Genomic DNA, 27,944 nt, shown 5'->3' with positions numbered 1-27,944 from the left:
TGTCCAGGGTGTACCTGGATGGGCTCTGGCTCCCCCCAGACCCTGAACTGGACAAAGAGGTTCGAAAAGTAAACATATATTCTAAACTCATCTCAGATGAAGGCCCCTCTTGTCATTCCTTCCTTCTTTACCCCTACAGTCTGTTCAATCTCACTTTTGCACCAGTGAGTTAAGGTCTGTTAATCTTCGTCCATCAGATCAGACACCAAAATGTACTCATGCCCCTCCTTTAAATGTAAATGTACATCATGTTAAATATACATAAAGGCATGGATCAGTCATAAAAAAAGTGGGAAAAGTGGCCCTGTCACGCTCAAACCAAGAGCTTCAAGTTTCAGTACAATATCAAAAATAACGACAGACATTATTTTACTTCATCACAGATATTTTTTTTTAGTCTTTATGTTTTAAAGTTAAAGAAAGATCTGTTTTTTTTCCACATCTTAGTATTAGACATTTACAATTCCAAAGTATACTGTATCTCCTTTATATGTAAAATAATATGTGGAATAGTTTTTATTATTTATTACATTATTATTGGGGGATTATTTTGGGATAAGAAGAGCTTTGTAAATACAACGAAAAAATATTAACAGCGCTCGATGATAACTCTTTGGCGCCACCTTGTTGTTATACAGCAGTAAATAATATTATCCATTAAAGAAACTGATTGATGCCAGTTTACAGCAGTTATGCACAATATTGAAGCAAAATATTAAAACGGTACAATACAATAATAATTGTATTTATTTTATATAGCGTCTTTAAAAGTAGCATCTCAAAGCGTTTTTACAGTAGGTGTAAAAAAGGTATAAGGATAGGCAAATTACAAAATAAGCCCATCTAAGAAAAACGAGCGGTTAGAAGTAAAGAACCTGTTACCGAAACCCAAATATGAAAACAGATATGAGTGTGACAAACTATTACACTGAACATGATTTTAGTTTGACCGTTTTTGTTTCAACACGTTGTCTGCTGTGTTTAAGCGTGTTCACACCTCCGCACATCCGGTGAGGTCAATTCGGACGCTTTTGTGTGAGCCCAAGGCAAACCTGTGGGTTTCCGGTAAGGTCAAAACATAACGAGCGCGGGTCACCGCAACAGGAGCGTGTCTGGAGGTTCCCACGATTAAAGAGGAGACGGCTCGTTCCGTGGGAGCGGCCCTGGACGCGAGGACTGTCCGGCAACAGCCCCCGCTTCGCAGTTACCCGAACCGGCCCCGCGGCCTTTCTCGCCTCCCGGACTGGGCCCGGTCCTTTCGGCGGCTGAGGGGCAGAATACAGACGACGCCCGGCGGGTCTGTCTGGGAGAAGCGCTCCAGATGTGGTGCCCGCTCAAGGGGAGAAACCCGTTCTGGAGTGGTAGCTGACAGCTGCGCGGAGAACCTTATCAAACTGGAAAGCAGAGACGGGGAGGTACACCGGGAAACAAACAGGGGTAACGACTGGTAACTGTGTGTTAACTGTCTAGGACCCCCCTCCTTTAACGGGGGTATGATAGAGGGTGATAGACAGCCGTGTTGCCCGTTTTGGCCGCACGATGGCGCTGGGGCCCTGGGTTCAAGTCTGGACCTGGAGTGCTGTCTGTGAGGAGTTTATATGTCCCCCCATATTCGCGTGGGGCTCCTCCCAGAGTCCAAAGACATACTGGTGCATTCATTGCCTTCTGGGAACTCTGGCCCTAGTGCGAGTGCGTGTCTGTGTTTTGTGCCAGTTTGTGCCCTGTGGTGGACTGGCGTCCTGTCCAGGGGCTACCCTGCCTTGCGCCCGCTGCTTCCCTTGGAGCCCGGAGGTAGTTGAAGCGATTAGAAAATGGAAGGATGTAAACAGCACATTAAAGGAATGTGTAGTTAAATAATATTGTGCAGATGGTGGATGCTTGATTAAAATAGATATAGGACATCCCGTTCTTTCTTTTATCGACACTGAAAGACGGGGGGACCGTATTAGTAAAAAGCTGCTCCGGGCGAGGTAGAGCCGAAATCAGCTGTCCCCGGACCCCGTTTACAACATTGTTAGAGCCCTGCGACCAGAATAGTGTAACGCTTACGGCCGACAAGCACTGTGTGTAAGAGCCGGCGTACCAGAGCGGGTGACGTCACCGCCCTTCCCTGTGATAGCAGGACTACAGCTACTGGGCTGTGGAGAGATCTCTCTTTGGCTCACGGGGCTAGGTCGCTGCAGAGAGACGCGGAAGTCCCGGGTTCGAGCCCCGGACGGTGCAGGGGCCGACCTAATGCGGCAAGGGCGCCCGCCTGAGCCCCCGTTGCGTTACAATAGGTTTGCTGGAGGAGTGCTACTTCAAACTGGATTCGTAGGAATGCTAGGCTTTTGTGGACCGAAATGAACTTCTAAGGGAAGGAGGGGGGGGGGAGGCATCCGTGCGGTTTGGCGATTTTTCTGTATGATTTGGTTACTGTCCCCGCGTGTGTGTCCCGCCATGGGCCGGCGTCCTGTGTGGAGATCTCATGCCCTCTGTCTGCCGGGCTAGACCCCCGCTTCTTCCTCCGCAGGGCGAAGTGGTGTTGGATGAGGGGTGGATACTCTTATCTACCAAGCGAGTGCCAAAGAAATGATCCTCTTGCGTCGCACACCCGGCCTTCATAAAACCCACCCCTCCGCATTCCTTGCTCCGCATAGTGGTGTTTTCATAAAGCTACAGATCCCGTCCCAAGGGTCCCAGCTCTGAAAGAAATTGACAGTGAACCGGTGCAATTGAAATATAAACCAATTTCGGGTTTAGGATTCACTCGAGTTTTTTTTTCTACATATATATTGTTTTATGTGTTTTTTTGTGTTTTCTTTCTTCTCTTTTCAGCATGGAATAAACCTATTACTTGTTCCTTTGCAGCCTACGCATGCTTGACGCAGCCCCCTACTTGAACTACTTAATCCTGTTTTAACCCAGAAGGCGGACCTGCGGTGCAATTAATTGATCTCCGGTGGCGCGAGAAAATGATAAATGTCTTCTAAATGCATTTACAAATGGGTTTTGTTTGTCCAAGGACTTCTGAAATAAGTACTGAGGTTGATAACTAATTTTGCCTAAGAAAAGGATTTCCCGAAATGAGAGAAAAAACGAGGCGATCTTTGACAAAATCGTTACGGCAAGGTTCTAAACTGCATAAAATACATAAAAACAAGATAATATATACAATATACACTATAATTACACACGTCTTCGAGGCATGCTAACATGTTTTTACAGATCAGAGAAAGATGTCTCTCGGTAGATAACATAGTATGGTTTTCATTATTAATATTTTAAAACGTAATAGATAAATAGATAATAAATTCTATCGAGATGTTAGTAAATGTAGTTAAGAATAATCGTCGTAGAACTTTCTTTACGAAAAATGCCTTGCTGGGTAACTGCCTTAAAAAACTACATTTCCCAGGGTGTCATTCCTCGCTTCCGTTCTGTTTTTTTTCCACCAATAAGATTCAGCCAACCCAGTACGAAGCAGACGTCGTTTCCTGGTTACGGACAGTGCGCGGAGGAGGTAAAGCGATTTTCTTTTTATTATTTTAAAATAACGTGTGTCGTATAATATGACATGAGCTGTATAAGCATTCTAAACGGACATATCGTTTTAGTGTCATACACGGTCGCGAAAATAAAACCTAACGGCACATTTGGAGCTCCAAAATGTACCGGTAGCGGAACCGGATTGTGGCTGTTCAAAGATCGCCTCAATTCTTTCTGTCATTTCAGGGAATTATTTTCTCGGGCAAATTAACTAGAGTTATCAAACTCAATATGTATTTCGGAAGTAGTTAGACGAACAAACCCATTTGTAAATGCATTTAAGAGACATTGATCATTTGCTCCCGCGACCGGAGATTAATTCATTGCACCGCAGGTCCGCCTTCTCGGTTGAAATAGGATTATCTGCAATTCCCCCTTCATCCTATTTTTCTTATATTTTACTGGTTTGGGCTTTTCCTGTAGGAGCTAGGACACGAGCCATTCATTTCACACGGGACTTTAATTTTACCTGTCTCGCTCGAAAGATGGAGCTCTGAGGATATTAGAGGTAGTTTGGTAAATTGGCCCAGCGAGTCAGTGGCCCCTGTTGGCAAACCCATTTCCCTCAATCCAGTCCTGACCGGGAGTGCCTCTGTCTGTCCCGGTTTTAATTTCAACTGAGCCCTTAATTAGGCTTATTGAACCAGTTAAAAACCAAGTGTTGTTTATCCTCACAGCACAGTCAAATAAATATTCTTCCTGCATCGCTTCCAAAAAATAGAATGAGAAGAACTGTGCTTCAGATTAATTTAATATTTCTGCTCTTTTAGAGCTTTCTAAACAACTCTTACTAGTTGAACTAATGCTGTGCAGACACACGCAGGAATAATGCTCTCGGAATAATTGAATCGTCCGGAATGGTAGCGCAGTGGTGAGCATGGCTGCCTCACGGTGTTGGTGTCTTGGCCTCAGTTCCTGGGGTGCTCTCTGTGTGGAGTTTGTCTGTTCTCTCTGAGGTCGCATGGGTTTCCTCTCACAGGCCAAAGACATACGGGTAAGTTAATTGTTGTGCAAAAAGTGTCCTTGCTGTGAGTGTGTGCAAGTCTTTGTGTGTCTATCCTGGCGTCCTGTCCAAGGTGTACCCTGCTTTGTGCCCATTTCTTGCTGGAATAGGCTCTGGTTCCCCCCTGAATTGGAAGAAGAGGATCGAAAATGGATGGATTTAATTCAAGAGCTGCCCTCCACTATTATAGTTTAAAAAACACCAAATAGGTTGATTTAAGGGCTTAACGAGGCAAGCTAATAAATTCAGTTGGAAGGAAAACCAGAAGCCACTGGGAATCCAGGATGAGGGAAATCTGCATTGAACCTAAGGTGCAAAAGTCCTGTCCTCAAGGGACAGAATTCAGCAGGTTCTGTAGGGCCTTCCTAAGAAAGGTTCGAAATATATTAAGCTTGTCCTAATAATCTGCTTATTTAGGTCATTAAGAGCAGAGGAGGAATGAAAACCTATTTTCTAACCATTTTATCCGATTCAGGATTGCGGGGGAGACCAGGCTTATCCCAAGGCAGGATACACCCTGGACATGACACGAGTCCATCGCCAGGCACACACAGACACAAACTTACACACCGGGGACACTTTTCCCAGAAGATAATTAACCTACAAGTGTGCCTTTGGATTGTGAGAGAAACCCACACAAACACGGGGAGAATATATCCACTCCACACAGTTCAGACCCCAGGAATTGCAGTGTATTATTCACACGCTCACCCCCAGAAAAGCTCAGTGGTCTCCAACCCTGGTCCTGGAGAACTACAGACATTACAGGGCACCCCATCGGTTTCGAAATGGTTGGGTTAATTGCGTTTTGACAACTGAAGCAGGTGATTTGCTCAACAGCAGTTGTTTAGCAAGTGACAAAAAATAAAATACGGACATCCTATGCTTCATAAAGATTACAGATCCTGAATTAACGGAGTTACCTAATTTACTGACCAAGGCTAATCTCTTCCAAATTTTTACCAATTTACCAATCGCTAATTTAAAGGCTGATTTGGTCAGTCTGGCTTGCTGTTCAGTTCTCTGAAGTTCTACCAATATACACATAAATTGGTTTGCTTGTCAATGCATCAAAGATCTTTGTTGTCCCTTACTCATTTGATTTTGTGAGTGCCGTAATCCTTTATATCTCTCCCTTAAATGGTCTTGATTTTTGATGCAACTAGCGCTCAACACTCGATTCAAAATTTGTACTTCTCTACGTGATGTGTTGACACATTCATTCAAGAGGGGATGTGCGAGTCTTGTTTGCAGTTGAAAATAATTGATTAATAAAAGAAAAGAATAATAATTTCATTCTGACTGAGTGGTTGGGTGAAAAAAAGCATACTGTTGGTTTTTGGGCTGCAGCCTGAGAAAGCCTGATTCTAGAAGTGTTAGCATAGTGAGAAAGCAGTTGTTTAAAACAAATTCTGTGTGTTTCAGGTGCTGCAAGATGGCCTGTTCTCAGCTTGTGTTTTTCCTAACCCTGAGCTGCTTGCTGGTTGCTGCTGTGGAGATACAGAAACCCAGGGGGGTGCCTCTCACCAGTGAGTGTCTGTCACCTGCTCTTTGCTTTGGCTCTTGGGATTCCAGCTGGCACACTCCGACTTCCACTGCTTTTGGAGTGTTTTTCATGCAGAGGAGTCAACCTTGGTGATAGGCTGGCGGGGGGGGGATGCTGTGTTAAAACACAAGACATGGGTGGGGCCAGGGTCAGACTGTAAAGAAGCCTGGGAAAGAGGTTTAGTTTAGATTTAGAAATGCTTGGAATAGCAGAGGAGGTGCAGTAGAGATATTTCAGATACTTCTTAAAAGAGATTAAGATGTGCTTTAGTTGAAGTCTTGCAGAAATGGTCGTGTTGTCACTCTCTGTTCTGCTGTGTGCAAGGACACAAATGTTGCAAATTTGCAAAAATGCTTTCTACACCTCCCTCAGTGTTTTTTTCTCCCCAACTGCATTGGTAGATCGCCACTTCTACGAGGAGTCCAAGCCCTTTACATGTCTGGACGGTACCAAGACCATCTCCTTTGACCGGGTCAATGACGATTACTGTGACTGCAAGGACGGCTCCGATGAGCCAGGTATAGCGCACTCCTACTCGGTGATTTGAGCACAGCTAACCTGAGTTTGGCATGGAGACTTCTATTGAATTGAATTAACCTTTATTGCCCCTAAGGGAATTTGTCTTGCGCATCAAAAAGCTCCTAAATACATAACATGCAAAAATAATACAATCCAACAACAGTGCAATACCATAATACAAACGACATTCAACACCTTCACTATGTCAGAACTCTTCTAGTAACACAAAGATGAAAAAACAACCAATTGCATAATAAGTCTAAAAACAATAACGATAATAATATCCCTACCGGCAAGTGTATTTTTCATTATTCAACAATTAAATGCTTTTAGATGTAAAGGAAGTAAATGGTCTCCTAATCTTCTAGACCTCATCTGTTGGGTTGGTTTTAATTCCTTAAAAGATACATTTAAAAATGAGACCAAGAGGCACTTCTTTACAAAACAATATTGTGGAAATCTGGAACATGACACCCCAGCCGTGTTATTGAAGGCAATGTCCTGCTTCTTTCAGAAATGGCTCGATGAGATCTTGGGGTCAAATAAACTACCAAAAGGGCTACAAAGGTTTCAAGGGAAAATGGCCATTGACCATTCTTTTATTATTATTAGATAGATATGTATCTCCCATTTGCTACCACTAGACTACTTCCAGACTCAAATGTCTGATGTAGGTCTCTGCAGTATATCACTATATTGTCTTATATCCCCTGGTGCTCAGTTTAAACATGCTGCAATGCTCAGTTCTGCTCTATGGTCTTATGTACATTATTTAAATGCAAATGGTAGAACTCATATAATTCCTTAAAAATGAGTCAGGTGAATGTCAGAGCTGCTGCACTACAGCTTTTCACATTGATGTCTCTATTTTTTGGATTGTTGGCACTGCTTCAGTTCTGTGTTTTTTGTCTATTTTTGCATCGGAACAAAAGATTAAACTTTTTAGCTCCTGGTCTAAATGTCTTTTATAGGCACTTAATAAATCCCAAGAATTTGGAGGATTTTATCTTTACATAAAGCACCTGTCTCGAAGTGTTCAGTTTATTTTACATATGCAGAGGTACTTGCCTTTATGCTCCTATAAACCTTACCAGAGGGCAGGGGAGAGAAATTTGAGAATCCAGGATGACTCTTTGGCAATACTAACCTTCCTCATACAGCAGGTTGTAAAAATGTCGACAATAGAAGGGAGCTGTACTCCAATAATGGAGTGGGCCGACCTGATCCGTAACGCCTTTTGGTCAGAAGTCAAGCTGCTGCCAAACCAGAAGAGAGTGTGACGGTGTCTCTCTCCACTCCTCTCCCTCTCCATTTCTCTCCAGGGACGTCTGCCTGCCCCAATGGGAACTTCTTCTGCGCCAACACAGGCTACAAAGCCCAATTTATCCCTTCTTCACGGGTCAACGATGGAATCTGCGGTAAGCCTTTTCGGATCTATATGGCTGTCGTGAGTCGTGGACAAACTGTGAAGTTGCAGCCTGGTCTCAGTTTGTGACTGCAGTGGAGTCTGTGTTTCAATCTGATGCCCTGAAGCTGGTCAGTAGTTTCTGTTCCAGACTTGGCACAGAAATGCTACCCAACTATTGTTAATTACAAGTGTTGGGTTTCATACTGTGAGTTAAATGAAGGAAAGGAATATATGTTTACTACTTTGTAAAGCCTGTCAAGGGATGTTTCTCCACATTTCCTCTTTACAGTGTGATTTTATTTGTTTTCTTCTGTTCTGCTGACAGACTGCTGTGATACCACAGATGAGTACAACAGCGGAGCTGTATGTGAAAACACCTGCAAGTGAGTCCTTATTTCAGACAACACTACCTGTAAACAATTATTTTTCTGTTATTACTAATATAATTTGTTGACTTGCGTTCATGCATCCAAATTCTAAGCAATTGGTTGTTATGGCAATAAACTTCATGCAATGTGAGTTTACTTCTTGTATTGCAGTTTTTCTTAACATAGAAATTAAGATAACTGATAGCAAGTAGACAGGTTGTACTTCTGTTGTAATGTGTATATTGTGTATATCTAGAAAATATTAAGGACAAAAATCTGAGATGTAAATAGTGTATGCAATCTGTGTATGTGATGCCTAAAAAGTATGAAAAGGTAAATGTCAGGTTACTTTGAACATTATTCTGCATATTACTTTTCCAGGTTTTGTAAAATGCTTTATTGAAGTAATTCTTTATCCAAGTGCTTCCCAAACTTTTCTTGTTTTGTTGTGTTCTTTTATGTCTCAAACCTATCTTCGCACAGGAAATGATTTTAAAATAAGGTGCTAATGTTACAAGGTATATTCTAAGGAAGAGAGTGGGGGATCCCTGGTCTGTGGATCCTGCCATGTGGACTAACATCCACTAGAGGGCATAGTTTGGGCTAGTTTCTTTGACTTTACAGACTGGCATTGTTCACATGTTCGAGACATGGTAAATGCTTCTTTTGAGCTTTTCTATTAAGGATAACTGGTCTTCCCCAGGGAGCTGGGGCGCAAGGAAAGGGAAAGCCTAGAGAAGATTCGAGAGATCACTCGAGAGGGGTTCCTGCTCAAACAGCAGCTAATAGAAGAGGCAAAGAAGAGCCGGGAGGAGAAACAGGTGAAGGCTGGGGAGGGGGGTTACAATAGGTATGATACTCCAGCTCCATCCAAGGGTTAAGTCAGATCTTACAGGTCCTCTTGTCATATTTCCAGTAAACATGAAATAGTTTTGTTAATGTCTGGACTGCCTCGGTAGATTCTCTCTCTCTGCAGCTGTATGTGAAAGTACACCTCTCTTGAATGCGCCACTAACAGAAAAAATAATGGGGTGAGTGTGGAACCAGCTGATGTTGCCACCTGTGTGTGTTGCAGAGGACGCTGGGGGAGCTGCAGGAGAGCAAAAAAGGGAAAGAGGAGCAGGTGGAAGCCTTACGGACTGTGAAGGAGACAGCAGAGCAGCCAGAGAAGGAAGCCAGGGAGCGCCACCTCAAGGCCTGGGAGGGTCAGTGCGCAACGGGCAAACGCATAGAGATGATGGCATTTTTTCAGCATCTAGCATTGCTGTTAAAAACCTGTTGCTGATAAAACCTTTAGCTGATACAAGATAACTGTCTGTTTCTTGTACAAATGTCTATCAGTGTGCAAAACTAAGAGACTGTGCCCGGTTTCCATAATGTGTTAAGCAGTCCCAGGTGTGCTCAGGTCCCAAAGCATAATATTGATTTTGGTGATTGATGTTACTTTTTATATTCTGTTTTTCCTGCAGAGCAAAAGGAAGGCCTCAGAGTGGAAAAGGAAAAGGCCAAGATGGCAGAGGTTTTCCTGGAACTGGACGATGACGCTGATGGGCTGTAAGTTTCTCTGGCAGTTCTTGCATGGTACCATGCCTACATGGTAGGGTTCTGTTTCTTTCTGTCTGTTCTGTCTATGGAAGTTGAAGTGGAATAGATCAGGACTGCCTTTCACGTCCACTACTGTCTCATCACTGAAGTTTAGAAACTACTAATTCACAATATCTTTAGTTCTGATACATGCCTTTTTTCTGCTGCTAGTTTCTAGGTAGAAAGCCTGTTAAGTTGGCTTCCTTTACATGAAAAAGCATTTTTGACTTATTAACATCTAATCATTTCCTGTAGGAACACCCACGAAATTGCTGATCCTTCCTTTTAAAGCAAAAGCGTTGCAGCCGCGGCAGTTCAAATTCGATGGTCTGGCCCAGTGATGAGCTGTGATGTTTATTTTCCCTTGCAGAGTCTCTGTGTCTGAGCTGCAGACCCATGTGGAGCTGGATCCAGACTCTGATGGCACCCTCTCGGACACTGAGGCACAGGTACGTGCTGGAAGCCCTCTTCCAGTCTTTGAGTCTCCGTCTATCTTCCTATAGGTATTCTCACAAAATGATGCACCAGTTTAAAACACAGAAGGCCTTATTGTACACTGGTGAGAGGTTTACTGAAGATGTACATACAAGACATAGAAAAAACTGAGCTCTGAAAGATGCAGTAAATTGTAAGCATGTGCGGTGTGGTTTCTTGTTTAAGAAATTCTTATTTTGTGTTATTCAGTTAGTTATTATTTCATTATCCGATTATTGTGAATGTCTAAAATGATAGTTTTTTCATAAACTCTTTTCAATACCTGCCTTCTGAGAGTTTTATTTCCCTGTACAGCTAAAGTGTTTAAATGTCTGAGCTATGAGTATTTCAGGACCATCGGATTGGCATTTCGAAGTGCAAAAAAAGCATCTTTGAGATGGGAAGTGTAGTCCAGTGGGTTAATTAGTTTGTGCATTTGTCCACAGGAACTGCTAGGGGGATCCACTCAGGTAGACACTGCTGCCTTCCAGAACACTGTGTGGAACAATATCAAAGACAAGTACAAATCCGAGGTGAGGAAGGTCTGGATAATTCTTACTGATTTTTCCCAGAGGGGTTGTAGAGTACCTCTTTTTTTTTATTGCCCTGTTTTCTGCCGTTTGTTTTTTTTTAGTGGGTTATGAGTTCACAAAATTTCTTTTTTAAAAGATAAAATGAAGGGGTGTGTGATTTTCATGCCAGGGTTCTCAACATGATTGTTGTCATAGAAGTGCTTTATTAATATAGATGCATTAGGTGGAGATTATTTTGATTGCTTAGACAGGGATCTTCTAGGTTGTACAGCCCATGTGCATATGAAGGTTCATGTGCATCCCTTTGTCAAATCAAGCCAAACCCCCTTGATTTGTGTGAAGTCATCCGCACCCTCTTACCCCAACCCCAGTCTGTTTGAGGGTCTTTCTTCATATTAAGGTGTTAAGGTTCCCAACATGCACTGTTATTTTAAGAACTTTACCCATCTGGTCTTTATTATAAAGTGAGGATTTTCACAAAAATCTGAATATTTTTCAAATGAGGGCATTGTACATAATGATTTGTCAGATTGGAAAGTTTAAACTTTTGGAATATGCTCCTAACTGTGTGCTGAAGAACAGATGCTTGGAAGCTGGCGGTCTGTTCTATGTATCTGTGTGACTAAATGATGCTGCAGCATGTTTTTCCACGTGTTGACATGGGCTGTGAAACTCGTTCGTTCTGTAATCAGTCCCAACATGAAGGCCTGGCACCCCCACCAGAGGAGAGCCGGGATCCCTCCTTGGACAACGAGTCGGACTCTCACTATCCCGATGAAGATGGGGGAGAGGAGGAGGAGGACGATGACGATGAAGAGGATGACGAAGACCATGAAGATGATGACAAAGTGATTTTTTTTTTTAAATGTGACCTGCTAGCACCACACTTGTCACATTCTCTAAAATGAGTTCTGACATTTTCCTTTAGCCTTTTCCATTATAGATCGCAGGGATCCCGCAGACTGCAGCCTGCTGTCATTGCTGTTAATTGTATGCGTACAACAGACATCTGGTTTCTTAAATCAATTTAATACAGCCTGACGGGGCATATGTTTCAGAAATCACACTGTTGCTTGTGGTGTGGGATAGCGGGAATAAGGCACTGCGTGTAGTTTAAAACTATTTAAGAAGCAACATTGTGAATATTGTCATTTTTGTATGTAGTCGAAAAGCTTTGTAAGGAGAATTAACTGTTGATCTGGGCACAGCTGCAGAGGTGGGAGACATGAAATTGAGATGGAATTGATTCCTGGAGCTCAAGTGGTTTTCCTTTTCTGCCCCATTGTGTAAGCATGGTGAACTGTGGCTTGTCTGAAGGGCTGGCAGTTTGGTGTCTCTTTTTATGTGAAGTGGAAAGAGGTTTGATAACTCTGAATTGCCGGCAGCGACTTTTAGCCCCTCTTGTTTAAAATTGATCTGCCTCCTTGAAGTATGGCACTCGAACCACAAAGCTGCGTTCTTTCTTCTCTTCACTTAGGCTCCCCCCGTAGGACGCCCTTCAGAGAAGGCAGAGGAAGAGGAGCCAGCCATGCCGCCCTATGATGAAGAAACACAGGCTCTCATTGATGGTGAGTGATCACTGAGAGGAGCCAGTAAGGGAAGCTCAAAAAATTTTAGCCCAAACTTTGCAAGGCTGTTTGCAGTGTTCTGCTCTTTGTGCTCATTTGTGCTTGATAAGCAGAGGCTGGTGGTATCGGACTGTAAGAGCTGAAACTGGCTACTGGCCCCTGCCTGTCTACATTTTAAAGACTGCCACATGGAATTGGATAATGGTCCAGTATAATCTTTTATAACCCGAAGTAAGAAGTGCTCATTTTGTAAGAGTGCTTCCCTATGATGAAAAGATAAGTCAGAGTTTTCATTGTACAACACTTATAGGCAGTGACGCATCCCTATAGGTCTCTGTGCATCTAAGCTGAATGTGCCTGTTGTCAAATAATTATGTAAGGTGAACATAATATTATTAGATACATAAAATCTTTGGTTTTATACATTTTACAAGAACGCACCCATACAAGAATGCATCCATAAACTAACAATGATTCAACTACAAACAATGACTCATATTCAATGAAAATACATTTTATGTGTTGAATCTCAAAAAAGCATTTTTTACAAAGTCACTCGGAAGAAAAGCTCTGCAGACTGCTCCTTCAATGTGACTTAGGTACAATGTTTTTTAATGGCACACAGTTCAGTGGAACCTTGGGGGGCAAAGTCTGGCCAGTGTCTTCTTTGACTTTGCCATCAGACCTTAACCTAATGACTTTGCCATTCATGGACTTAACCCATCCCCTCAGGTTTAGTTTGTTGATGCAGTATAAAATCTGATCATCTGAGCCATCTTAGGGCTGGACAGCTCAATTAATCACTTTTTGTGCTCAAAGTCTGCTTCATAGTAAATCAGGTTTAATCAGTACAAAAACATGACTGAAATTAAAGGAGTGCTGGTATGGTAAATGATGAACGCTACTATCCCAAGAGTAATAGTCACCCAGAGTAGCACTATACCACAGGGCTGCTTTTGTTGGTGGTTCAGGAATGGCCAGTCCAGGTCCTGGAGGGCTAGTGCTTCTGCTGGTTTTCTAGATCTTTTCAAATGACTAGCACCTAAAGAGCTGGGAGAAGACATTAAATTGGTCACATTATGCCAATAAGGCATCAGTTAAGGTGAGGAGCCTAATACCAGCTAAACTGAAAACCTGCAGTCTCACTGGCCCTCCAGAACCAGGATTGGGCACGGTTTTTAGTGTGTGCCACAGTGTGCAGCAGGGGGAGCCAGAAGGCTTGCTTAAGGAATGTGAAATCCAGGAGTTGGGTTGTCCAGCAGGCAGGCCTTTCTCAGACAGCACTGCTCAGACAAAACAGAACATGGTTACAGCAAGATCACAGAGTTGATTAGACTCTTCCTGGACTCCTGGGCAGTCACAATGCTGCTGGCAGTTCACTGGATTCTTAGCAACAGACTGAGCTGATGGAGTCATTAAGGGGCTGGCTTAAGGATAGGTGTTCAAGACTCCTTGACTGTCTTAGCCCTGTTTGAGAGATGATGGAGACTCAGTCATGCACTTTGGAACCTTCTGCTGGCAAGTCTGGTGAAGCTAAAATTAGAGTAGGCTGAAGCGAATAAAAAAAAAGTTGCATTTGGCATGGTTTGATTGGCATCCAGCTGTGGACAAAGTGACAAAGGGGTTTCTTCTAATATCTTTGGATTCGCTGCTCTTGAGAAAGGAAATGTTCACGCCTTTTTCTGTGGTGGTTTGCCGTCTGCATGGATAGGCCCCCATCATTCTGAAAGTCTCCTCCATCTAGAATAGTAGTAGGTGAGAATGGACCTTCAAAAATTCCCAAAATTCAGATTTAAGGAAGGGTAAAATATTTTACAAAAGTACCAGATTGTCTGTTAGATCATATTTTTGTAATTCAGTAGCTGAGGTATATTGGCAAACTTTGCTGAAGCCCAGATTGCTAGTGTTGTGCACAGAGATTTTCTCCTCCTAATTTAGCATTTTGTACAATGTAAAATTGCTCATTAGTGATGACTGAGGCTCATTGAGGTGGGAAAGAAAATAATTAATACAATGCAATTAATGGTTAAAGTCTGCATATTCAAGAACCATTGTAAATTGAGAGTAAAGCTGGCATCTGGACTTTTTGTAAAAGCCAAATGAATGCAAATTCTTTCAGGTATCCTAAAAATGCATTTATGAGCACCATAAAATACTTAGCTGTGTTTTTTGGAACATATTAAAGCCACATTCAAGAAAACCTTGTTCCTCGTTTTCCTTTCTTCTGGCAGTTGCTGCAGGAGAAATTTTAAAATAAATATCCCATGAGTACTAAATCAAAGCTGCTTTGATTTGCAAAAAGGAGGGAGCCATGGAGGGGGTTGGGTTTGCTTTCAAGGAAGATATCAATGTCTGTATGAATCTTTCCTGAAGCTTCATATATTCTAGTCTCATTAGAATGAGAACTGAGTTTCTTTATTTGAAAATCTGCAGTCCCTGATGAGCAGCAGCGTTTAGCCCATTTCTCTAACATCGTTTTTCTACCTTTGCTCACAGAAAAAGGTCATAGATCAAAATGCTTAGAGAAAGAGGAGTCTTCTCTGACACGGCCTGTCTTTATTTATCCCTGAATTTAAGCAAGGGGTGCGATGGGTCTCATTCCTGATGTTGGCTACTCTTGGATTCTTAAGCAAGGATTTGTTTTTTCTTTCCTTTACCCTTTTCCCAATGACACACATGGTAGTTTTGATGGACTGCTTCCCTTGCTGGGTTTGATCCCTTGTCCTCGTGAGGAAGGGAGCTGGTCTCCCCTACTCATTACTCTGCCCTGTCAGGAGCAGCTCTGGTGCCTGTCTGTCCTCCTCTGGGAATTGAATACAGGTAGCATAGTCAGAAGACAGATGGGGGAATAACCTGATCATGTGTGTTCATACCCTGAACTGACGTTTGCAGGATAACTTGTTCTACAGCTAAAGATTTCCCCTGTGAAAAGTGAAGTTGTTTATCTTGTGGTCAGTAGAGAGCTAGAGTTTTGTTCTTTTGATTTAAGCTACAAAAAAGACATCGCTGCTCTGGAATCAGAGGATAGGAGCATATATTATCAGGTGAAGAGGATTTGATGAGGGAAGTGTATGTCAGACAGAAAATATCAGGCATATCTTTACTCAAAGAGTGGTGGACATCAGAAACAAACTACCCAGGCATATCATTGAACCTGAAACCTTGGGTCTTTCAAGAAGAGAGATGTTTGGACCAATTAGCTGCAACTAACTAAATGACTTAAATGGGCCAAAAAGTTTCCTCTAGTGTTTATTTTACTGGTATGAACTTTTTGTGTTAAGCCAGTAATACCATATCAGACAACTTGGAATCAAAGACAAAACAAGCTGCTGTTAATAACAACTGAGCCCTTTGGTTTGCCTTAGCTTGGTTTTACCACAGAAGCAGTTTTCCATGTCCCCTGACGTTAGAAACTGGGTTCCTGCTGACCCCTCAGTCTGTATCTGAAGAGAATTGTAGTTTTTTCATGATCTCAATAGAGACGTGTCATAGATTTGACTGACAAATGAGAAGAATATATTGGGGATATTGGGCTTTTTGGTGACAGTCTGATTGTGTCTAGAGCCACTGTTTCCTCCTCGGCATCAGAAAATAAATACAGACAGTGTAAAATGAAAATTTGCATATGCCAGCTATATTACAGAAACAACCTTTCTTTGCACATACTTAGAATGAGTTGAAGAACCGCAGCAGAGCCAGATTGACAGCTCTCATCTATTCCTGTCTTAGACTGGCTGATCGTTATCAGGGCTTTGATAGGCAGCCTTGTTCTTATCTCCCAGTTTCTCTTTTTTATTTTCCCCCTAAATTTTGCTGCTGCTTTTCCAGTGCGCCACAAAAGCTGACCTTCTTTCTCCGTGGTGTGCATGGAGGCTGAAGATAAAGAAGAGAGCGGGCTCAGTGTCGGGGAACAAAAGATATTGGAGTTCCTTTGATTTGAGTTTCTCCTGTCCCCAGACGCCTCACGCTGCAGTTCGCACACACACAGGCACTCAGTGTTTTGTAATCCACAGGGGCACTTTTTTCTAAAGCCATCCCTAGTTTTCAAACCGTTTTAGGCTGGTCTAGGCAGGTATTAACAACAAACACAGGATTACAGCAGACCTGATTTTGCACCAGCCCGGCAGGTTTTTTAAGAAGCTGAGGGGTTTGTAGGAAGATTTGTCCCTGTGGGTTTGGGATTTGCCCATTCTGCCCATACAGACTTTAGCAGGTCTTGTCATTTTAAATCCATCCATTCTAACCTAGCTTTTTCCAATGCAGGGGCACGGAGCCAGAGCATATCTCGGCAAGCAGCAGGTGCAAGGCAGGGTACACCCTGGACGGGATGCCAGGCCATTGCAAGGCAGACAAACAGACACACATGCACACACCATCACACCAGGGTCAATTTTCCCAGAAGCCAGATAATCTACCAGTATGTTTTTGGAGGAAACCAGTGTACCCAGAGGAAACCCATGTGAACACAGGTCATTATACTTGCCATTAAGCATCGTGCTTCAGGCTGAAAGGGTGAAAATTCCTAAAACATTTTCCATACTGGGTTTGTTGCCATTTCAGCAAAAGAAAACCTCCTAATGATACAAAATAAAAAGAAATATTGTAAACTGAGTCTACAATTATCATCTCAAAAGATGCATATCTCCTGATGCTTTTAATTTTTTTTGGTGTTTCTGTCTTTCTAGCCTCAACCCCTGAGGAGGATTGTTAATTAGTTAGAATTTAATTAGGACTTAATTTGATAGCTGGAATTGGGCAGTAGTAGGATGGGAGACCTTAAATGAAAATCGGTTTATTTCAGTGTGTGGAGTGATGCAGGTGGGCCATCATTTGATGTTTTTGACCAAAATGTCCAATGCAGTGCTTCAGTATGGTGAGAGGTCACTTTGTAGTTCAAGAGGTTGATGTTCTTCTATAATTGTGGTCCTGTTAACTTGACCACTTGTGGTCTTTAGAGGTGGCTGTATTATTACAAGGAACACTAGCTTCCAGTTCAGGCTTGTGCTCTGTCCAGTCTAGCCAGACGTCCCCAGCGATGTGGATGCTGTACTCTGATGGTGAATATAACAAGTCCCCACCTGCTTGGCTAACTGTTTTGGCATCTTTCTGAATGAAAGGGACTATACAAGATTGTGTTGCCATTAAGAGCAAACAAAGTACCTTATATATGGGTTAGGAATTTCTTTATTTGCAGCTAGAAATGTTTGATAGTACAGATATCTCTATCTCCACTTCGTGATTTGCCATCTCCAGTGTATACGTTGCTAGCAGATGTTTGCTGCAGAGATTATATGGGGGTGGTTGCTTTTGATTTTAGTGGCTTCACTCACCACTGACACAATTCGGATCAGAACCAATGGTGCAGCTTTGTGGAACATCCAGTCCAGCAGCTTTTCATGTGTCATATTACAGATAAGCCATAAAAATCAATGAACTTAATGCACGGCTCCCTCTCCGCCCAGATGCTGATAAGGAGCTGTCTGTATGGCTTTGGACAGATCTGATCAGAGAAGCGAGAGCCCATTACAGATAACGGAGATGGATGCAGCAAATTGCCCAATGATTGCATCTAATGCATTCTTCAAAGCCGAATCTGTGTCTCTCCTTTCTCGTGCCCTAGATTTCCAGGTGCCTTTGCGACAGAACACAGCTTTTTTTTCCAGGAGTCATACGTGGGGCTGTGCTTTTTTCTTGTCTTGTGCATGTGGTTTTGCAGAGAGGTCATGGAGCTACTTGTTCTTCAGCTGTTTAAATGACATTTTTTAATGAAACAAAGGTCCTAAAGAAAGCCACTAATGGGGCACAGCTGTAAAATTTTATTTGATTTACAATGGTCTCTTATGATTCTAGTAGCGCACAGAGTGCTTATTCCGTCCAGGTGCAGGAATTCAAAAAAACTGTTTTCCCTGTATTGTAAAAAGGTTTCCCAGCTCTCATCTGTTTGTAGAAAATAAGAACACATTTCTGTTCTCATGACGCAAGTTTTGTATTTTGTGCTCCTTCCCTGTCTAGCTGCCCAGAAGGCCCGCGATGATTTCAATGAAGCCGAGAAGGGTCTTCGCGAAGTGGAAGATCAGATCAAGTATATAGATTTGATGTCTCCTCTGTTTTTCAGCCTTTGAGCGTTTTGAGCAGTTGAAAGTAGCAGTTTCTAGTGTGCATCAAATAAATTCCCCAGTAAACAATTTTTCTAAAGACTAAAAAGTTGCACAAATGATTGTTTTAAAGAATTAGCAAATTTGCTCAACACACCTAATCTTGGATACCTGCATTATTTTGAGAGCGGATCAGGATTTGATTAAATAGTAATTCATTTACGGACCAAAAGGTCCATTTAAACAGGACCTTATTCTCATTCTTTGTGACCTGTTATATCTTGTACTTTTTTATACTTGTAATTGACTGTTTTTTTCACATTTTGATGTTGTCTGTAGCTTATGAATGCGGTCTTTAAGGAGTTTTTGTATCTGCCTGGGAACAGGGGAGAAGTTGGAAAGGCTTAGCTTGAGACGGGGGTTGGTAGAAGTAGCAAGGAATCTGTGAATAACACACAGACTCATTTGTGGTTTTTGGTGTTTTGGTTATTGATGCTTGTATATCTCCCCATCCTGTGCAGGAGCCTGGAAAAGGAGATCTCCTTTGATTTTGGGCCGAGCGCGGAGTTCTCCTACCTCTACAACCAATGCTATGAGCTCACCACCGGCGAGTATGTATTCTACCAGCAAGTTTGAGTACTTTCTCCTCTGCTTCTCTTGAGAGTCAAAGTTTCCCCCCCCCTATTCTTCTTTAGAATTCTTTTGGGGGAATTTTGACAAATCATATGCACAGAAATCACAGAAGACAGCGGAGCAGTTAATCAGTCGCTTGCATCTTGGAACAAAAGGCTGACAGAGCAAAACTGGGAGATGTTAAAATTATACACATGTTGAAAAGGCAGTGGGGAAAAAAGGAAAACAAAAATGTGGCCTACAGGAAACTGGGGAAATAAATGGGGCTTTTGAAAGAATTGAGTAAGACTCATTCAGTGAGTTGGTGAGCTTTTAAGAAATTAGCTGTAGATATTATTTTTTAGTTTTCTTTGGAATGTTTATTTTGAGGGGGGAGTTAGAGTAATGCTGACTTACAGAAAATTAATAACCACTGCTAGTGTTTGTTTTCTTTTGATTTTACAGCTGGGGCAGAAGCATTGTTTCTGCCTAATTGAAAAGTTGAAATTGCAAGGTGACTAATAAAATCATTGCAGCTGCTAATTTTTAACTTCCCTTGTAAACTGAATCCCAGTAGAAGAATAGTCTAATGCAACTCTTGTCTTTTTGTGTGGAAGACAACATGTCTGAATATGGGTGTGCTGTATACGGGTGTAATTAAGAGCTAGATGAATGTGTTGTCGAGGCCTGCGTGCGTACAGGCAATGTGCGGCATTGAGGTGTGTGCGCGAACTGCTCTTTGTAGAGGCACAGGCACGGTGTGGAGTCGAGGTCAGAGAGTGAACTGTGTAATGTTGAGAGGCCGAAGAGTGCTGTGTGCTGTGTGCTGTGTGCTGTGTGCTGTGTGCTGTGTGCTGTGTGCTGTGTGCTGTGTGCTGTGTGCTGTGTGCTGTGTGCTGTGTGCTGTGTGCTGTGTGCTGTGTGCTGTGTGCTGTGTGCTGTGTGCTGTGTGCTGTGTGCTGTGTGCTGTGTGCTGTGTGCTGTGTGCTGTGTGCTGTGTGCTGTGTGCTGTGTGCTGTGTGCTGTGTGCTGTGTGCTGTGTGCTGTGTGCTGTGTGCTGTGTGCTGTGTGCTGTGTGCTGTGTGCTGTGTGCTGTGTGCTGTGTGCTGTGTGCTGTGTGCTGTGTGCTGTGTGCTGTGTGCTGTGTGCTGCTAAGGTGTGAGCAGCAGAGCTGGGTTCTGACTCTCAATGAGGGTCCCTGCTGGCTGCGGGAGGCTGGTTGCTAGGCTACAGGCCTCTGGTGGGCTGCTATCAGCCGCGCGTTACAGAGTGACACATGAGGAAAGGGGGTGTGTGTGGAGGAGAGGAGGTAGAGGAGCTCATGACTACAAAGGAAGCCTAGATTCCTTTATTTTCTTTTGGTCATTGTTAACACTTATTTTAGGTACAGCAGGCCCCTCTTTGTGCATCTAAAATACTGCTTTCACTTGCCAGGTCTGCTTTGTTTTTGTTTTTTTACAATAAGTCCCTTTGGTAATCCATTATAAATTAAGCACTAAGAAGCTGACGAAAAGCCCAGGGAACTTGAGGGAATTCCCAGAATTTAAGGATTTCAGCCAGCTCAGCCTTTTTTTAGTGCCTGCACTATGTGTTAATTATAAAATTTAAAAGAGTTGTCAGTTGGGGCCTTTGGTGCTGAATTCTTCCTTCCCAGTATCCCAGTTTTCTCTCTTCTGCTTCTACTGCAGAACTGAATCATGGGCAACCTGCAAAACACTTTTTTGTTTTGGGCGTTTTAACAAATTATATCATGGAGTTAATGAGAACACTTTTATTCCTCGTTTAAAAGCAAAGCCAAGTTATATTAAATCATAGTCACAAACTAGGTTAACAAAAACCTGAGCATTAGCATGACAAGTTTTTCAGAAGTTGCAGTTAAAACAATGAATGAATCCAAGGCCTTTTCTCACTCTTCACTCTTCTCAGGTACATCTACAGGCTATGCCCCTTCAACCGCGTATCACAGAAATCGAAATACGGGGGATCTGAAACAAACCTGGGGTGAGTTTTTCCCCAGTCTTTCAGAGTATTGCGAGTTCTTATCCGCATGTCATTAGTGCAACTGATAATGAAGCCTTCATAGGTTGGTGGTTAAGACCACAGAATGTTACAGTGAGATTATAAACCGTAGGACAGGGGTCTCCAGTCCAGGTTCTGGAGAGCCCCAGTCCAGCTCTTCTGATAGGTCACCATAAATTGGCATTTCTTATCCTTTTCCATCCATTGGCACAATATCATAAAAAAATTGCAGCATCATTTTAGCCTTAAAAGAGCTTCATTTTGGAGTGAGCAGGTTACACGTTTTTCGTCCTGTGTGACGCCGTGGTGGAAGAATAATCAAGCCGTCATTTGTACTGTTGTCTGTATGTCTCCTGCGTTTAGGTCCTGGGGTTTATGGGCTGGCCCAGAAGATAAGAAATACTCTGTGATGAAGTATGAGCATGGTACTGGCTGCTGGCAAGGGCCTAATAGGTCTACTGTGGTGAGTGACACAAGTGGAAAGTACATGAACGTGCTTTTACACAAAGGGTTGTGAGAGTAGGCGACAAGCTAACTGACCATGTTGTCAAAACCGATACCCTGAATTCTTTCAGGGAACTCCTGGAGGAGATCCGTTTGGCTGATTAGCTACTAAGTGCTGAAAATGGCCTTGTCCCTTTTGTGCACTTTCACCTGCTCTAAGGCTGTGGTTCACATTCTGGGGTGCACGCATCCCCTGGGAGTGTGATATACCATTTCTGGGGGTACAAGACATGACAGTTTTTTTTTAACAGGTAAATCGAAAACGCAAACTAAGCACAGGCATGTAAGCCCACCTACTTTTTTTCATTAAACCTACGTATGTTAAGGTAAACCTAAAGTGTGTAATTTTTCATGTATTTCAAATTTGCAGTAAAAGTAAAATATATAATTCAATTTCTTTCATTCTATAGTTTTTGAAATATCTTAGGTTTAAAGAACTAACCTACTTTCAGTGATTTTGAGACCCAAAGGGGTGCAGGCTGTGGTAAAGGTTACGAACCACGGCTCTAAGGATTGGCTGTTTGAAGCTTGTTATGTCCCCAATGCTACAGCTCAGGCACCATCTCAATACATTTCATAAAGTCACTGTATAGCTGTGCAAGACAAAGGCACTACAAGCAGTCAATATTAAGCTATATGGTTAAGACCCTACGTAAAGTATAGGTGTACAATATATGAATATACCAGTATAAAAACGCTATGGGAAAGGAAGAAAAGCAGAAAATAAATAGTTCTTTTGTCAGTGTGGGAATTTACCAAATCCAATCATATATTTTAAATTAAGTTATAGTGCAAAAAAAAAACTAGCTGAAATGAACACACTGAAGCATTATTTTGTGTCACCTTTAGTGTTCTGCTGTAAGTAAGCACTGAAAAGAAAATAAGAAGTTTCTCCAAAGGTGTTTCCGCATGTAAGAATACTTTAATGAGTGCAAAATACATCAAATTTCAAATCAAATAACAGTCAGCTGGTGTTTTACCATTAATATAAGATTCATCTCCGCATCTTTGTGTCTCTGTGTATTTCAGTACTTATTAACACACACCTTGTGTCTATGGTCTAATGAAATGTCACTGGAAAGAAGAAATGGGGTGTATCTTTTTGGGTTAAGTTTTATTTTTCTGAAAATGGGATGTCTGACTGGATGTATTGCTGGTGTAATAGATCTGACATTCAGGAAGCTTAAAATACCTAGATATTCCAACAGCCTGACATGAATCCTTCTGCTCTAGTTATGGAGGGAGGTCAGTAATAACTAGGCTGCACTGCCTGTTCCAGCAACTGATAATGTGGCTCTCGGGTAAGCGTCGAGCCCAGAGATGCTGTAAAATGCAGAGGTATTGCTTGCAGCAGGTTTGTGCTGTCTATTGCTGTCCTAGTAGTCTGTTAGAAGTTGTAGTTGAAGCCTAATACTGTGGGATCTGCAATTGCCACAATATTACGAATTAAGTAGGGCTCTATAGATAGCATTAAAAGAACAAAGCATTCAGATGTATGGTGCATTATAGATGACAGCAATGAATATAAGCGCTGAGTTGAAGGATTTTTAATTTTCATGCATTGAGAGAACAGAGCAAGGTTTTTATAAAATTGAATAAACTGAATGTGGGCAAAAGAAACTGGTGACTAACAGAAAAAAGAGACAGACATCAAAGCCTTTGCAGTTTTCTGTAGGTTTGTACATTGGAGCATTTAATCGCAGATGATTACACACGGGGGAGTAATAATTTGGCCTACCAAACGAAGCTCAGCGCCCGTCATTACTTGTCAGTCCTGCTCTGCTTTTGCATCTAGCTAGCCGAGCAATGAGGGACTGACCTTCCCCTTTTCCTCCACGATAGAAATTCTATTAAAAATGGGAGCGAGTGCTTTGAAACCAATGCAGCATTCAGTCCTGTATCTGTGTGTACAAACCTGTGGTTTGGATCAAATTCCTGGTGGTCATGGTAGTGACCAGGTCTCTCTGTGGGCAGGTCAAACTCACCTGCGGCAAGGAGACTACAGTGGTGTCCACCACTGAGCCCAGCCGCTGCGAATACCTCATGGAGTTCACCACCCCTGCCATCTGCCAGGAGCCCCAGCACCCTGATCTGTTCCCACATGATGAATTCTAGGCTGGAGTGGTGAGTATCCTTAAGAGGGTTTAAACTGCGGCCTAGAACTAGAACCCTGCTAAGGGTTCAACCACACAAGCACTTGACAATGGCAAGTGACAACTTATTGCGTGTGGAAAATCACTGCGCTTCCTCATTTACAGTTTCAGCTGATTCAAGTAGACGCTGCTTGTTTTTTACGGTTTAATTTTAAGGATCTCATTTGCAATGATAGCCCTAGAATTAACTGATTTCATTTTAATTGACTTCAACCTCACTGTTAAATGTGGTCCTGCTCATGCACTTTTTTTTATTTTGAATGGCATGTGCTGCGCGTCCCGTACAAAATAAAAAATAAAAAACCCTAAGAAAAAACAAGGGTGCATTAAAACCCGAAACTATTTTTCTTCTCCTACAGGACTTCAAAAAAAATTGGACCGGGTGTAACACTGAAAAAAAAAAACAGAAGTGAAGATGTTTTGATCTTTTTTTTCTCATTTTAACAAAAAAAACAAACACAAGCCACCTAATGTCAAAAAGTCATCATTCCCAGCTTCCGGACAAGGTGATCCGTCCCCCAGCACGGTGTGCACAGTGGCCGAGGGGTTGGGTCCTGGAGATGTGGGTAGCTCTTTGTCTGGGAATATTTTTTGTTTCCTTTTTTATCCTGTAGAAAAATCAAGAAACACAAAAGAGCCCTTTGATACGGAAAGCCCATCCACCAGGCTTGTGACTGGTCACTCTGGTGGTCTGATAAAAGGCTGTGTTTGTTCAGTGTGCAGCCTGAATGGAATTATAGCTCGTCAAACTGGTTCTGTTGTCCCCTCTCACTTTGTCTCAGAATGACATGACTTTCCGTTACAAATGGTTTTTTTTTCTTCTCTCAAGAAGTAACTGCTGTATTTTATATCACTGACTCATCGGTTATTGGCAATTTCCATCTGAGCTTCCAGTTGAACTTTTGCCGTAAGGATAACTCTGGGTTTTACATGTTAGGGTCAGTGTGACCTTTGAACTCCTTGTACCGTCTTGTTTTGCCATTGGGCAGATTCTTGATCATGTGAGTTTTCAGTCCAGTGTTGCAAAAGTTCACAATATGTAATAGCCAGTTTCTAAACATACGTAGTTTACTGGTCATACAAGAACTCCTGAAACACGGGAACGTTTATTGAATTTGCTAGTTTTTTAGGAGTTGAAAAGGATGTTAAATTGCCCTGATCTTTCAGATTAATTATCAACAGCTGATCAATAAAACCTTAACTGTAGTCAGTCAGAACAGAAAGTGAATCACTGCATTTTGAACTTGCCATGCTTCTGATGTATGATAAACAGGGGATATACAGTAGGCAATACTGTTAATACAGTGGTTAACTCAAGTAAAGCCTGAAAGGCACCTGTCTATAAACATCATAGTGTTTTCTGTAATCAATAAAACAAACAGCTTTTCAACACATCACGCTTTTCTTCTTTTCTAAAAGCACAATAAAATAAGTTGGGTTTTTTTTTGCAAAAACACATCTTGCTTGCTTGTCTGCTTGCTTATCCTTCTATCACTTTGGTCTGTGGTTTTGGAATTCAGTGCTGTGTTCGATTTCCATAGTTTGTGTATCCTCTTCTGATGAGCACTGGTTTGGTCATCTGCTTATTGCTACAGCTTTCGAAACTGCATTTGAAACTTGCAGGTATGTCTTGGTTGCTCCTGTGATCTGTGTTAGACCTGTCCTGAAACTGACGTTCTTTTGCAGAGCATGTTACCATTAACCAATTTTTATTATTCAATGTTCTTTTGTATTTTCTTGTCAATCTGGACTGTAGTGCTTATTTTTTCACAAGCTCAATGGCAGTCTCCATATGTAAATTCTTTGTGCTTTCATATTCTTATTTAGCGGATTGAAGATTTTTTAGATCCATTGTGCTTAATTGATATCTTAAAACAGCTTATTTTAATGGTTTGGATAGTGCGGGCACTGTGAAATATCAGATGTTCATAACTTTGGTTAATGTCAGCACTTGGTTTGACCTCAATAACTTTTTTTCAGTTAATTCCAGCTGTCAGTTCCGTGCTCTTTTGTGCATCTGTTTTCGAATCTCTTGTCAAAGTCAAATCTGTAATCAGCTGTGTGATTGCAATTCTTTCAAATGGAGAAGCTGTGATCTGGAGCTATTAACTTGTTAAATGATAAATACCTCTGTAGTATTTCTGTTTTGTGGGGACTGTGCTGCTCCTCTGAGGAAGAAAAAAGAACCAACACGGTGGTGGTCGCTTTAATCTTTAAACAGGGATGTGGGACTTAAGGCTGGAGGCCGATTTTAACATTTGTTGTTTTTTTTCCTTATTGCATCCCTTTGATGATTGATTTTTTTTTGTTTGAAAATTAAAATGTCTCCAACCCACCCTACCTTTTCCGCCTGTGTGGATTTTAATGCTGTAGTCTTGTGGGTGACTAAAGAACAGTTAGAAGGAACTGTAAGACCCCGCAGAGTCAACCTGTTCATTTTTTAATTTACCGTGAGGAAGGCTCCTGGCTCTTTCGTCACATGCTGTTAGATCATTTGGGAACAGATCTCCGATCAGCTCTGATCAAACCAAACAACACCAAAATGAGCTTCAAAATTGTGGTTGATCAGGGTGCCTTCCAAGCATGCGCATTTTTGTCAGCATGCATGATTTTTGTCAGCAGAATCCCTATACAGGGATAGGATTTATTTTTTATGGGAGCTTACTGTAGCTCAGAGGTAAGAGGTTAGGTGTGCAAGCTAACAGCACAGTTTTAACAAAGCAGACCGTTGGAAGATGGTCATCTCATTTTTCCACATTACAATTAAATGTTGATGGATATCTTCTGTATCATGATAAAAACATGGCATGAGCATGAGATCAGAAGTAGAATTGCTTGTGTAAACAAACACTTAAATTTCCTTCTTTTGTGTGCATATCAGTGATGCACGGGTCAGGTTATTTTTACCGGCACCCACCCGGCCCAATCTAAAATCTTTTTTTTTAACCTGAGGCCTCCAGACCCGTGGGTGTGAGTCAACCCGCACATCACAAGTGCATATGCTACTTATGTTGCCTTTGCTCCAAACTCAGGACTTCCAATGAGGTTAGGTGAGTATATAATAAAATATATTATATACCCTCCCAATCTTGAAATGTTGACTGCTTTTGCCTCTGGTACCCCAAAGGGGGGGAATTTGGAAATTTGTTGGCATGCTTCTCATTTCACACACTAGGAGCTCCACTACACCTTACAGGAGAGGCAAAGCCTCCTTTGCTGATATCACTGCAAGCCTGCAGGCACACGGCCAGTTGTGCAGTGCGAGTTGCTATATCCTCAAGAGCTGAGAGAGCCCCTGACTACCACCTGGCCACCGCTTGGGGAGTTGAAGAACAATTGATTTTCTCTCCTTAATGATGGAGTTTAAATTTGGAAAAACTTTGTAGTATCTCTGTATAAAAGCTCAAGCTATGTGATGAGCCATTTTCTATGGAAGGAGAAAACCACATCAGATGGTGTTTATAGTGCAACAGAGCGTGTCTCAGGTACTGCATATAGTCTCATGTTTCCTTTTGAATTATCCAGGTCCTTAAAGGTGAGTTGCTTGGCATTTCCACTGTTTACAGATGCCCTCACTTCTCCTCAGCTCAGGCTTGAGTGAAATGAGCATCTATGTTATAGCAAGGCCTAGGACAACTACATGCAAGCGGAACCCCAAAAGTTAATCCACTGTGATTCTAAATGCATTTTAAGATTCTTTATGCTTTGTCGTTCTTCCACTGAAAGATCTATGGGTGGGAATTAAATGTCTGTTTCACGTCATGCTGTAGATCAGAATGGAGAGCTCATGCAGAGCAGGGCAAGATGTGATCTGAAACATTTATCAACCCCCTTTTATTATTCCACTTATATAACCGCAGACTTTAATCAGCCAGCTGATGGAGAAGAGCGAGCAAACTGAATGTTCAATCCCCAGATGCCTCAGCCTTGCGCATATTCCTTGTTGTAACACGTACATCACAGCAGCCATGAATTTGATAAAGACTCTTGATTACTTTTAATGGTCTCGAATTGCAGATCTCTTCTGATG

General features: G+C 42.1%; 1 protein-coding gene across 4 annotated transcripts; it reads left to right on the top strand.

The window, feature by feature from the left end:
• The first annotated feature begins 1,068 nt into the window (after positions 1–1,068).
• prkcsh (PRKCSH beta subunit of glucosidase II) lies at positions 1,069–26,254 on the top strand. 4 transcript variants are annotated; one of them, XM_015349205.2, is made up of 19 exons: positions 1,070–1,437; positions 3,442–3,502; positions 5,957–6,060; positions 6,479–6,595; positions 7,919–8,014; positions 8,330–8,387; positions 9,076–9,193; positions 9,448–9,577; positions 9,842–9,926; positions 10,327–10,405; positions 10,877–10,963; positions 11,656–11,811; positions 12,441–12,531; positions 18,544–18,613; positions 19,148–19,237; positions 21,165–21,239; positions 21,621–21,720; positions 23,736–23,885; positions 24,274–26,254. In XM_015349205.2, exons 3-18 carry the CDS (start codon positions 5,967–5,969, stop codon positions 23,874–23,876), a joined length of 1,587 nt encoding a protein of 528 aa, XP_015204691.1. In that variant the 5' UTR covers positions 1,070–1,437; positions 3,442–3,502; positions 5,957–5,966; the 3' UTR covers positions 23,877–23,885; positions 24,274–26,254. The 4 variants fall into 4 exon arrangements, with proteins under 4 accessions (XP_069051906.1, XP_015204691.1, XP_006631658.1 ...); XM_069195805.1 differs by lacking the exon at positions 24,274–26,254 and having other exon boundaries at positions 1,069–1,437; positions 23,736–23,886; XM_006631595.3 differs by lacking the exon at positions 3,442–3,502.
• The last annotated feature ends 1,690 nt before the right edge of the window (positions 26,255–27,944 follow it).

This window comes from Lepisosteus oculatus, chromosome 11, assembly GCF_040954835.1.
Source record: "Lepisosteus oculatus isolate fLepOcu1 chromosome 11, fLepOcu1.hap2, whole genome shotgun sequence".
Lineage (NCBI taxonomy): Eukaryota > Metazoa > Chordata > Actinopteri > Semionotiformes > Lepisosteidae > Lepisosteus > Lepisosteus oculatus.
Note: the sequence above shows the minus strand (reverse complement) of the source record. Positions and strands in the feature narration are given on the sequence as shown.

What these genes read in the sequence shown, in the direction of transcription:
- prkcsh (XM_006631595.3), top strand. Translation starts at nt 5,967, where the DNA reads ATGGCCTGTTCTCAGCTTGTGTTTTTCCTAACCCTGAGCTGCTTGCTG. An exon ending in CAGGGGGGTGCCTCTCACCA is followed by an intron (nt 6,061 to 6,478) that starts GTGAGTGTCTGT and finishes CTGCATTGGTAG; the next exon opens with ATCGCCACTTCTACGAGGAG. An exon ending in AACACAGGCTCTCATTGATG is followed by an intron (nt 12,532 to 18,543) that starts GTGAGTGATCAC and finishes TTCCCTGTCTAG; the next exon opens with CTGCCCAGAAGGCCCGCGAT.